Genomic DNA, 12,374 nt, shown 5'->3' with positions numbered 1-12,374 from the left:
CTGGCTGGGGGTGATGGTGGTTGGAGTCTTAACAACAAACAAAGGGCTCAAAGTTCTCCAGTTCTGCTACAGATCCTTTTGACATGTGTGTGGTGGGGAATGTCCTGTGGAACAGCGAATACATGGCCCAACCAAGCGTTAGGCTTTGATTATTTCAGAAGCTTTTGTTCAGAGAGAAACTACACAGTCCATGCATTCTGGATGGGAAGAAAGGAGGGTTTTGCTACTTGCCATTTCAAGGAAGGCAAGTCACGTTATGAGGAAAACCGCTTGAAAGGCGACCTCCCAGTAAACAGGCATAAGAAAGATCGGGTTGCAAACCCCCTTAGATTCTGTAAGCACATAGTTCAATTGCATGTCTCCCTAAAGACGCCGTGTACTGATCGTCCTGTGTTTCAGCTTTGATGGTGCGCCTGCAATCTTTCCACTCACCGTAGAGATCCTTCGCCTTCAGGTGTCAGATATCTGCCAATGCCTCCGGTTTGAGGGGGTGGTCGGGCTTGGCAGCTCCCCCCCGTGTCCTCCACACAACCCATAGCGCCCAGCCCCAGATACAAATAGGAGCATGTTAGGTTTCAGGTTGACCCACCCTGGAATTTGTTTGAAAGACGGGATAGCATCGCTGTTTGAAATCAAATATTGATTCAAGTGGCTTGTCCACGCTTAACTCGGTATAGGGATCCGGCTCTCAAGGGGTAACTAAGAAAGTCTAAAAAAATGCATTTCTGAATTCGCACGTTTAGGAATTCAACATTTATTGCACCGACCATGCTCCCCCCCCCCGCCCAGCAACTTAAGTGTTATTTATTAAATTTGTATATACCGCCTTTCATTCTTGGGTCTCACAACATAAAATAAAGTCGCTTAAGTGCCTAGGATCGCAGCTAGTTCATACGCGTGTTTCTTTCTCCAAAGTCTCTGCGTTCAATACTGCTGCTTTCCCTGCGCAGGAGTAAGTCCCATTGAAATCAGCGGGGGTTCAATGCCGTCCAGTAGCACCGTCGAGCGCCCTGGGACTTTTAAATTATTATTACTATTTCTTTTGCGTCTCAACGCGCCTGTGCGTCAACAGGAGGCGCAGCGGGGCCTATGAAAGCGCGCAAGTCCTACGAAGTCTGCGCGGGTCCATTCTCCCAACCACCGCGTGGCTTGCAAAGGGCGCAAGTTTGCGTTTGCTGGTGCCTTGCGGAGGGGTGTGTGTGGGTCTTTCTGTGACTTTTCCGCCGACTCCGCTTCTCGTTCAAGGTTCTGTGCCATTCATAAGGATTGGCGCGTTCCTGGGCGGACGGAGAGAGCAAGAGGAGGCGGCGGCTGAGGGCGACGCGTAAGTGGCGTCGAGCCTTAGCAAAATGGCGGGGCGTCTTCTTCCAAGGGCCAGATTATGGAAAGGCTTCATCTGAGGGAAAAACAGGCCTGTTACCGTGTGCCTCTGCTTTCCTTTGAATCTTAAATACGTGAGGGGTGGGTGGGTGTGTTTTGAGGCAGGTGGACGGCACGGTTTTTTGCATTTATATAGCGCTTTACACCCCCCCCCGGTACTTTTATCTCTGCAAACCTGAGGGCTCTCCTGAAAAAGATATTAATATTAACATCCTCGGGTTTCAGGGGTGGGGGGGGGAGAGACTAAAAGCCTTTTGTAGTGTCTTCACACGTGTGGTAAAACTTCGGTGTGGAGGAGACCTGACAGACAGCTCACATTTTTACACATACTGTCCTTACTGTATGTTGCAGGTTTAGGAATAGACTTAGGACATAGAAATTAATAAAATTCTAGGATTATTATTTGGGGTGGGAAGGGAGAAAAATACAAGATGCAAAGGAATTATTGGGTCGTCGTCTCCTTGTTCTTTAGCATCACTCATAGCCGAGTAAGATTGTCTTCCATAAACACAGTTTTAACAATGAAGTCCGTAAGTGACTGTGGAGGCCAATTCTGGACCCACACGCCCTTCCACAGGGGGGACATTGGTTTGCGGGCGGGAGTTGATCACGGTGTGGATTTGCCAAGCATGCCTTCCTCTTAGCACGTTTCTCCCTTGCTAAGACGAGTGTCTTCAAAGCCCATGACACCTTTGGTAAAGGGTGTTCTCCAGCTGGAGTGCTCGCAGGCCTGTGTTTCCCAGTTGTCAGTGTTTATACTACATTTTTAAAGATTTGCCTTGAGACAGTCTTTAAACCTCATTTGTTGACCACCAGCATTATGTTTTCCATTTTTAAGTTCGGAATAGAGTGGCCAAGTTAAGGCCACTAAGGGAAGAATAGGGAGCCATTAAGGGTCGTTAACAAGACAAGGGCCCTAGGTATGACCAGAGACGGGGGATTTGGAAGATTGCCCTGGTAACTGCTCTGGGGAAGGGCAAGGGGATTCTGGGAAGGGGGAGGGGGAGGGGGAGGCCGGGATACATCTTTGAGGGAAGCCGCCTCTGGAAATGTGCGTGCTGAAGGTGCAAATAGGCTCTATCTAGGGTTGCCATATTTCAGAAAGTGAAAATCCAGACCACGAAAGTTGTTGAGCTGCTTTATTTGGGGGGGGGGGGGCGCCAAGTTGTTGAGCTCAATCAGGAAAGAGATATTTGGTTCACGGTAGATAATCCATTGAAAGTGTCAATGCCGTCTGCTGGCAGCTGCAAAGAATACAAATTCCATGCTAGGGATTATTGGGAAATTCCGTGGTAGGGATTATTCGCTGAAAATAGAACTGGCTGTATTGAAATACCCTATATATGTCCTTGACTGGAATATTGTGTACAGTTGCCATATACCGAAAGGATAGTGTAAGGCTGGAAAATGGCAACCAAATTTATGGTGGGATTGGAACACCTTGCCTATGAGGAAAGGCTAAAGCAGCTGGCACTTTTTAGTTTAGAAGGTAGGTGTGTAAGGTGGGACATGATGTGAGGCTTGTAACGTTATGTACGGTGTGGAGAAAGTTGGTAGAACATAAGAACCTTGCTGGATCAGGCCGAAGGTTCGTTTAGTCCAGCATCGCATCTCACAGTGACTGATCAGATGCCTTCTAGGGAGGACTTGAGTGTAATGCTTCTACTTATATAGCCACAATGGTTAGTAGCCATTGGTAGCCTTATTCTTCATTCTTGAAAAATCTCCCACATAGATTTGTCTTCTGATGTAAGACGTGCATTTTTAAGGCTCTGGAAATGTGCTGAAGTTGGGTAATGGGGATTGCTGAAAGTTGTGGGAGGAAGAGAAGGATGTAAAAACTCCATACTCTAGTCTTTATAAGTTACTTCTAGCTTAAGGTTACCAGATTTTTTTCAATGAATCTGGTGACACTTTTCTACGTCAATGGATTTTGTATGGGGACTGATTTGTAAATCCGGGGACTGTTCCTGGGAAATGGGGATGTCTGGTAACCTTATTCTAGCTGTTTTCTATAGGTTCTGCCGTGGCCATGGGGAAACCTGCCCCCCCCCCCACAGGTCAGGCCAGGTAGCACCAGAATCTCTTCATCCCCAGGTAGGCAGTTGGACTGTCTGTGACACCTAGATCTTCCTGGAGGCAATCGCATGGTATCTGATGAACATCCTGGGGAAGGAGGAGGAGACGAAACAGTGACGTAAAATTTACACTTCAGAGTCTATAGGGGTACTAAGCTGTGTATCTCATGTTTAATCAACATGGCACTCCGCTTTGGACTATCGTTACATAAACATTTTTCTCATGGATCATGTCTTGTTTTAGGTTCTGCTGATATGGAAGAGGATTCAGGATATAATAAAGGTACACATACTAATATTGTTTTACTTCTTTAACGCTGAATTCATGAGCTGACTTGTAATTCTTTCTGCCCACAGTTGTTAGCTGCCATGTTGAAGATGCTATAACATTTTGGGCACAGGTAAGGTTAAGATTGTGGGAAGTGATGAATGACTAACTGAATAAAGTGGGATCAGGGCAACTAACTAATTATTAAATTTGGCAAAAGCAAGTCTTTGCCCATATTTTTATGAGCACGCCTTAAAACTGTACCCCTTCTTATATTAGTAGTGTAAAAGGCCTTTCATATAAATGTTAACTTCAAGTTTAATTTGTGCCATTCAGGATATTAATAGACATAGCGACATATTGAAGACTAGCCGTTCTCTAGCTGAAATCTGTCCTCTAGCCAGCCCAGTCTTTGGCAATCCTGATCTTACCAGGGTAAGTTGTACATGTTGTTTCTTGGTTCCTATAAGTATAAGAACATCTAATAGGCATCATTTGAATTTACAGTCCTGTGTATGCAAATTTGAAAAGTTCAGTTATGTTTTTTGACTCAGGAAGTGGGGTTACAGTGGTAAAGATGAATTGTATCAGCTATTCAGTTGCTCATTTGGCATTTTTGGTTGAATTTGAAGATTTTCATCTTGATTGTTATCTTTATTACAGTGGTAACACTTTTGGAATGCAGAGTTAAATTTTCTACTGTGTGTAAGCTTGGTTGACAGTATATTTAAGTGACTTCCTTAAGAACTAGTGTTATACTGCATACTTCTGCATAAGTGTATGTGTTCAAACATTTAAGCATCTTCAAAAGGCAGCTCTATATCTGTATTCATGAGAAGGTTGCCTGCCACCTAAACACTACAGAATAAACCACTGAATTAAAAACATCTGAAGAAAATGTCTTGCAAATACATGCAGGCTTATGAAGTGACCTGTGGGTTGTTCTTTTTTTAATTTGCAGATCTATGGAGGATGCTTTTCTGAAGATAAATGTTGGTACAGATGCAAAGTACTGAAGGTTATCAATATTGAAAAGGCAAGGAATTCCTACTCAGATTGATTTCTGAAATACAGTCTGCAATCTTTTAAGTTCAAATCTTAGTTGATAATAGCTTGGATACTGCCTTCCTGAAATCATTGAGTCCAAATCTTACTTGATAGTGCTATTTCATGTTGATGGTTTCAAGTCTAATGATGAGCCCTGCTTGACCAGGCCTAGCTAATCCAACATCTTTCTGCCTAGTTTCTGTACTAAACTTTAAGGAACCGCTAACTTGGATTTTAAGTAATAGGGCAGAAACTTCTCAAATAATATAAGATTACTGTCATTTCTTTGGGCTTTTTAATTCTATTTTTAGTAGCTAGATGTGTGCAGAAATACTTCCTATAACTAAATAATTTTCTGTAAGTGCTTAACCTTCTTTAGTAGTGGTTGCAGATTCTTAACTATTTCTTTAGTTAAAGTTGTGTGCATGTAGGAATGCAAAGACAACTGGGGAGTGAGTCCCCTTGAACTCAGTGCAGCTTATTTCCGGGTAGACATAATGTACTGTGAACACCGTAAGCTATAACTCCAATGGGCAGTTGGTTCTTATTTATTTGTTTTACTGGTTTTTGTTTTATTACAGTGCCAGGTATTATATATTGACTATGGAAACTCTGAGGTTCTCAATCGATCAGAAATAGTTGAGATTCCAGAAAACTTGCAGTTTCCTAGTGTGGCAAAAAAGTACAGGCTGTGGGGATTACAGATTTCAGCTAATCAAGATTTAAATCATTTTGACCAGGTGAGACAGACTTTTCACATGTATATGAACAGTTCAGCAATCAGGAATGTAAAAAGGCGTTTGATTTCTGTTTTAACCTGTCGTGTTACAATCAGTGCTCTTTCCATTCTGCTGTGGTTCGGTTTCCACCAAATGCTGTGTTGTCCATCTTGCTGTCTCCTACTTAATTTATGTAACTATTTACATAGGTTTAACATAATTATTTCACACAGTCCATTTTAGTGTAGAGGAAATGTCAAAACAGTGTTTAGAAAAGAAGTAATTATGTATCGGTTGCAATCTTAAAAAACAACAACAAAACCCCAAAGAAGATTACAAACAAATACCAATCATAGTCCCTGGATTGGATTGATTTCTGTTCTGAATTTCAGGCAGAATTGCAAACAGCAGCTATTTCTGTTCCCAATGGAATTCTCAAAACATACCTTGGTGGTCAAGCAATTTCCACTGGAGTAGAGGGAATCAAATACAGCTCATACAGTGGACGCTCGGGTTGCGAACGTGATCCGTGCAGGATGCACATTCACAACCTGCAGTGGTGTGTCTGTGCACGCGCGGGTTGCGATTCGGCGCGTCTGCGCATGCGCAAAGTGCGATTTAGTGCTTCTGTGCATGCGCAACTGCCGAAACCTGGAAGTAACCCATTTCGGTACTTCCGGGTTTCAGCAGTCCGCAACTCGAAAAAATGCAACCTTGAAGTGTCTCTAACCCGAAGTATGACTGTATTTGAAACCAGTAAGAAAAACACCTGCTTGATTTCTTCATAGTTGCCAAAGACTGCAGTTTGCCTGGGTTTTGTGTTCCTCTAGAAATCTTGCAATAAGCTGACACTTGCCTTTTCACTGTAGAATTTAGGTTTATAGATGTAATATTATATTATGTACCCTTTTTTGATTATGAAGTTTGTCATTTCAAACTAAGTGGCCCCATTCACATGTCCTGTTAAGCCATGCTTTATGGTGGTGTGTCCAAGCTGCAGTGCACCTTGGGGGTGTGTGCTCCATTTTAGTCATCCTATATGACCAAGAGGAGGATTTTGGAGCATTGCTTCTGCTTTTACATAACCAGTTTTCTGTATCGTCCGAACTGAGAGCTGTCGTTAATACTTATCATGATGAATTCCAACAAGCCAACTTCGTACCCCTTGAGTTGAAGTTGATGTGGCATTCGTACAGAGCCCCCGGTCGTCTCGCGGACTATTGACCCGTACACCACTAATCCACTGTCACCAACCAGGTCCTCCCCGGTAAATCACTTAGTCTCAGTCAGGTTCTTAAGTTAACAAAGAAAAGTGTAGTTTATTGCAGACACAAATAAACTTTAACTGCATTCAAAACATTACTCTTTACCCTCTTATTTTATTCTGTCTCTAACTCTTCTACCTTCCCTCACACAAGAACCAATTGCACTAACTGTCTCTCTAATTCCAACTGTCTGCCAACTGCTTTCCCAACTGCCTTTTCCCAACTAACTAACTAACTAACCTTGGGCTAAGCCCTTTTATAAACAGGTAGGCTCCGCCTCTGGCTTTTCTATTGGTCTACCTATTAACTCTTTCTCTCCCCCTGTACAGACATTTTCAAACGAACGGGCAAACGCCACAGTTGGCTTGTTGGAATTGAACTTTATTTAGTGTTACCAAAGTTTGTTGTGCCAAACCATACAACAAATTGCAATTAAGGGAAAGTTATAGCAGAAGTCTTTGAGTTCCTCCTCACAGTCTTGCAGGATGGGGGAGTGTGTGAGGCCAAGGCTCACTGAAGCTCATTTATGTCACATACATCATTTTCTTGCTATCTGGATTATTATTGCATTTGGGTTATTACTGCATTTTTCGTTAAGCGTGGTCAGCCAGTTTTGGTAAGTGGACAACACAAGTGTCAAATTAATGCTTGAGCTGATTATAAGAGTGGCTTTGTGTATTCTTTATTCAAGTTATAAAAATGCTTGCCACACCTTTGCATACCTGACTTGGTTTCTGCTAACCCTGAGTTAGGGACCGAAAGCAATGCAGGTTGGTAAACCACAGTCCTGGATCTTGAAAGGATTTATCAGCCCCTTTATAGCTTCTGAGATTTTAACTGAGCACAGCCCATACATTTCCCAGATTTCTCTGAAGCCGTAAACTTGATTTCCAAAGATCAAAAATTAGATCTATCTGTGCCTGTCAGATAAATTTGCACAATTGCAAATGCTGCATGTACACCACAGCCTTGATTGTAAAACTTACACAACAAACTATTTCATAAACTTTTCTGAACTCTCCCCCCCCCTTTTCTTTTTTGCAGGCCAGGAGATTTCTGCATAGCTTGATTTTTGAAAAAGAAATAAAGACGAGAATCAAAGCCACGTATCAGGATGGTACCATTGTGGCTGAAGCAGAGTGTGGGCTACTGGATATTGGGGAAGAAATGGCCAAAAAAGGATTTGCTGAAAGATGCAAGTCTCCTGTAAATAGTAATTCCTGTGATACAAAAATGGATTCCTCCCTCTGCCAATCCAGGAATGCAAATTCTCCAGCTCCAGTGTGGTCCAGCAGAGCCAGCTCTCCATTAAGCAACAGAGTAGGCATGGGCTTTGGTGACAATCCACCACTGAATGGAAGGAATGAGAAAAACGGTGCAAACCATGTGCCTTTTATTAAGTAAGTCACAGTGGGAAAACATTTTCTGATGTAAGAAGTGGTTTGAGATGTAGTTTGAGATGAAGTCCAATACAACATGCTTTTGAAGGATGCTGGGGGCTCCTGGCCTTGAAACCATGGCCTTTTAACTGGAAGATCTTGCTTTAAAATCCCTGATTGTGTTGGGCTGGTGCCTGTTATGTAGCGGTGAGAGGCATTCCACACATGTCCAGAGGCACTTTTTAATTCAAGTGATCCAGTGCTTAAACCTCTGAGGCTGCAGATTGGTTCTGAATTTTTGTTACATTCTGGTTCCCTGGTCGGTGTGCAGGAGGAATCCAGATAACCATTGGTCAGCTGCTCCCAAAGTCTCGGACTGACAGGGACATGTGACCAAATTTTGTGCTAACTAGCCAGCTCCTGAGTCACTCCTCCCAAGTCATTTTGATGCCCCCTGCAGAAATACAGTACTTGTTCAGCTCTCTGCGTCACCACTCTTAGCTGTGTTGTTCTTGGCTCTCTTTTATGCTAGTCTTTATTTTTCTCACCACCTGTGTATTTGTCATTTCCTTTGCTCTTGCTTTTCCTCTTTGCCGCCAAACATTTTTCTTTCTTTTTTGTTGTTGTTTTTTCGTTCTCACTCTCCCCACCTCCTTTTCTCTGGCCATAGCATTGTTGGGAAATAAATGTCTGACCCTGCAGGAAGATAAGTGAATTAAACGTGATGCAGTCTAAAGCAGACACAGCTAAATAAAGACACGGGCACCGCAAGCAAGAGTGGTGGGAGACATTGCTGGGACCCTCCATGCTGCTGCTGCCATCAGGGGCTGGTTGGAGTTGAGAAATAAATAGATGTAAATTCTGGCTGCAGAGGCAGTTTGTGATTCCAACTGGGTTTGGGGTTGTCATTTCCTGCTTCTGATTTAGTACGCCAATCTAGTGTGGCACCATCTTTGAATGAATAATTCATGGCAGTGCCCTCATCTGGCCAACAGAGGACCTCCATTCCTAGGCTAGAGACATCATGAAATGACAACTAATTTGCACCTTTTCTGCCACTGCCACCTCTTCAGCAGTGCCTATTTTGCCCTTGGGAAATCTGGTAGTTATCTGTGGCTGCAGAAGGCTTCCATTTCCCTCATATATCGAGATCGCCCTTTAAGAATAGCATTAGGGGGAACATGTGCAATAAAGGTGGTCTTTACCAATTAAGCATCTAAGCCAGCTTTTGCCACTCTCGTGCTCTCCAGATATTTTGAACCTACAACTCTCAAAATCACCGGTCAGCATGGCTATGTTGGCTGGAGGTGATGAGTCAAAATCATTTGGAGGGCACTAGTTTGGACTTGGAATCTCTTGAGTGCACTCTTGAAGTCATGTATCAACTTTGCATTTATTTTTCAATAGGGAGAAAATGGTGACTTGCGACTTTAGAAGGGTCTCAAACATTAGCTTGGAAAAAATAAAGCAAGAACAGAAAATGATAGAGGAGAATGAAAAGTTGAAAGCAGAGAAAGAGGCTCTCAGAGTGAAAAATGAGGATCTTCTCCATCAGTGTGAAGAACTGGAGTCAACTGTTAAGAAGCTTACTTGTGATCTGGAGGTACAGTCAATAGATTGATTCTGCATAATAATAATAATAATAATAATAATAAATTTTTTATTTATATCCCGCCCTCCCCAGCCGAAGCCGGGCTCATGGCGGCTAACAACACTAAAAAAGTGCAACAATATAAAAACATCATAAGAATTAATTAAAATCAAAATTAATGGCAACCATAAACTAAAGTATTGTAAAGATTGCTGAAGGAGGGAGTCAGGCTGTGCCCTAACCAAAGGCCTGGTGGAACAGCTCTGTCTTGCAGGCCCTGCGGAAAGATGTCAAATCCTGCAGGGCCCTTGTCTCTTGTGACAGAGCGTTCCACCAGGTTGGAGCCGCAGCCGAAAAAGCCCTGGCTCTAGTTGAGGCCAGCCTAACCTCTCTGTGGCCTGGGACCTTCAAGATGTTTTTATTAGAGGACCGTAAGTTCCTCTGTGGGGCATACCAGGAGAGGCGGTCCCGTAGATACGAGGGTCCTAGGCCGTATAGGGCTTTAAAGGTTAAAACCAGCACCTTAAACCTGATCCTGTACTCCACTGGGAGCCAGTGCAGCTGGTATAGCACCGGATGAATGTGATCCCGCAGCGAAGACCCCGTAAGGAGTCTCGCTGCGGCATTCTGCACCCGCTGGAGTTTCTGGGTCAGTCTCAAGGGCAGCCCAACGTAGATCGAGTTACAATAATCCAGTCTGGAGGTGACCGTCGCGTGGATCACAGTGGCTAGGTCAGGGCGAGAGAGGTAAGGGGCCAACTGCTTAGCTTGGCGGAGATGAAAAAATGCCGCCTTTGTTATAGCTGCAATCTGCGCCTCCATAGAGAGGGAGGTATCGAAGATTACACCCAAACTCTTAATGGACGGTGCTGGCACTAATTGCACCCCCGCAAGAGATGGGAGTTGCCCCCTCAATCCCATATCGTCCCGTCCCAGCCAGAGGACCTCTGTCTTCGAAGGATTTAACTTCAACCGGCTCCCACGTAACCATCCAGCCACAGCTTCCAAGCATCTGATCAGTGTGTCTGGGGCCGAGTCAGGATGGCCATCCATCAACAGATAGAGTTGGGTGTCATCGGCATACTGATGGCAGCCCAGCCCAAAACTCCGGACAAGCTGGGCGAGGGGGCGCATAAAGATGTTAAAAAGCATCGGGGAGAGAATCGCACCCTGAGGCACTCCACACACCAAGGAGTGGCGGGATGACAGTTCCCCCCCAAGCGCCACCCTCTGTCCCCGACCAGAGAGAAACGAGCGCAGCCATTGAAGGACTGCGCCCTGGATCCCCACGTCGGCGAGGCGGTGGTCCAAAAGTTCGTGATCGACCATGTCGAAAGCTGCTGACAGATCTAGAAGAATCAGCAGCCCCGACCCGCCTCGATCCAGCTGTCTACGGAGATCATCTGTTAGGGCGACCAGAGCCGTCTCGGTCCCATGACCAGCGCGGAAGCCGGACTGGAATGGATCCAGAGCCGATGTTTCATCCAGAAACCTACCAAGCTGTTCAGCAACCGCTCTCTCAATCACCTTGCCCAGGAATGGAAGATTCGAAACTGGGCGGTAATTGGATAGATCTAAGGGATCTAATGATGTTTTCTTTAAGAGCGGATGCACCACTGCCTCCTTCAGTTCCCCTGGGAATGTCCCGGTGCCAAGGGACAAATTGATGATATCCCCCAGGGGGGCCCGCACCTCGTCTGGACATGCTCTAATCAGCCAAGACGGGCACGGGTCGAGAGGACAAGTGGTGGGCTTTCCAGCTCGGAGGAGTCTGTCCACATCGGCTGGGGATATCCGGTCAAAGTGGTCCAATACTGGACCCGAGGACAGTCGAGGGGCCTCCAGTTCTTTTATTGTATCCAAATTGGCAGGGAGGTCATGGCGGAGCGACAGGACCTTCTCCGCAAAAAAGCTCGCAAATGCCTCACAGCTATGTGTCGATTTGTTATTTAAATTTGGCTGTCCTTCGAGGGACGTTAAAGACCGAATTATACTAAATAATTGTGCCGGGCGAGAGCTAGCGGATGCAATGGAGGCCGAGAAGTAGGACTTCTTGGCGGCCTTCACTGCCATCTCGTAGGTTTTCATAAAAACCCTATAAGATGTTCTTGAGGCTCCGTCACGGGCACCCCGCCATACTCACTCTAGCCGTCTGAGGTCCCGCTTCATTTTCCGGAGCTCCTCAGTAAACCAGGGAGCCCGGTTTCTGCGGGGTCGCAGAGGGCGCTTAGGTGCGATCTCATCGATGGCTGCCAGGAGCTGGGTATTCCAGCCCTCAACAAGCTCAGTCAATGAGTCGCCAGGGGGAGAAAGGTCCCGCAAGGCTTGACGGAATCTATCAGGGTCCATCAGCCTCCGCGGGCGAGCCCAAATCGGCTCACCACCTAAGCAGGGTGGGGGTGGAACATCAATCCTGGCTTTCAGAGCATAGTGATCCGACCATGGCACCTTCATCGAAGGAGACAGGATCACATCTATACCGACGCCAAATATCAGATCCAGCGTGTGGCCTGCTTGATGTGTGGGGCCCGAAACAAACTGGGAGAGCCCTAGTGTCGCCATGGAAGACACCAGGTCCAGAGCCTGTGAGGAGGGAGTGGCATCGGCATGGATGTTGAAGTCCCCCAAAACCAATAGGTTAGGGAAC

At 45.2% G+C, this 12,374-nt stretch overlaps 1 protein-coding gene across 10 annotated transcripts in view; it reads left to right on the top strand.

Moving 5' to 3' along the window:
• The first annotated feature begins 573 nt into the window (after nucleotides 1-573).
• The window catches only part of STK31 (serine/threonine kinase 31), a 39,241-nt gene continuing 27,440 nt past the window's right edge, over nucleotides 574-12,374 (top strand). Inside the window, exons 1-8 of one of the 10 annotated variants that reach the window (XM_082193271.1) lie at nucleotides 574-695; nucleotides 3,703-3,741; nucleotides 3,816-3,859; nucleotides 4,063-4,161; nucleotides 4,688-4,762; nucleotides 5,355-5,513; nucleotides 7,802-8,157; nucleotides 9,544-9,739. In XM_082193271.1, the coding sequence (XP_082049397.1) occupies nucleotides 3,714-3,741; nucleotides 3,816-3,859; nucleotides 4,063-4,161; nucleotides 4,688-4,762; nucleotides 5,355-5,513; nucleotides 7,802-8,157; nucleotides 9,544-9,739 (957 nt within the window). In that variant the 5' untranslated portion in view covers nucleotides 574-695; nucleotides 3,703-3,713. The other 9 variants (XM_082193270.1, XM_082193272.1, XM_082193269.1 and 6 more) reach the window with 9 other exon arrangements.

Source organism: Podarcis vaucheri (genome assembly GCF_965113315.1).
Source record: "Podarcis vaucheri genome assembly, chromosome: 12".
Taxonomy (NCBI): domain Eukaryota; kingdom Metazoa; phylum Chordata; class Lepidosauria; order Squamata; family Lacertidae; genus Podarcis; species Podarcis vaucheri.
Note: the sequence above shows the minus strand (reverse complement) of the source record. Positions and strands in the feature narration are given on the sequence as shown.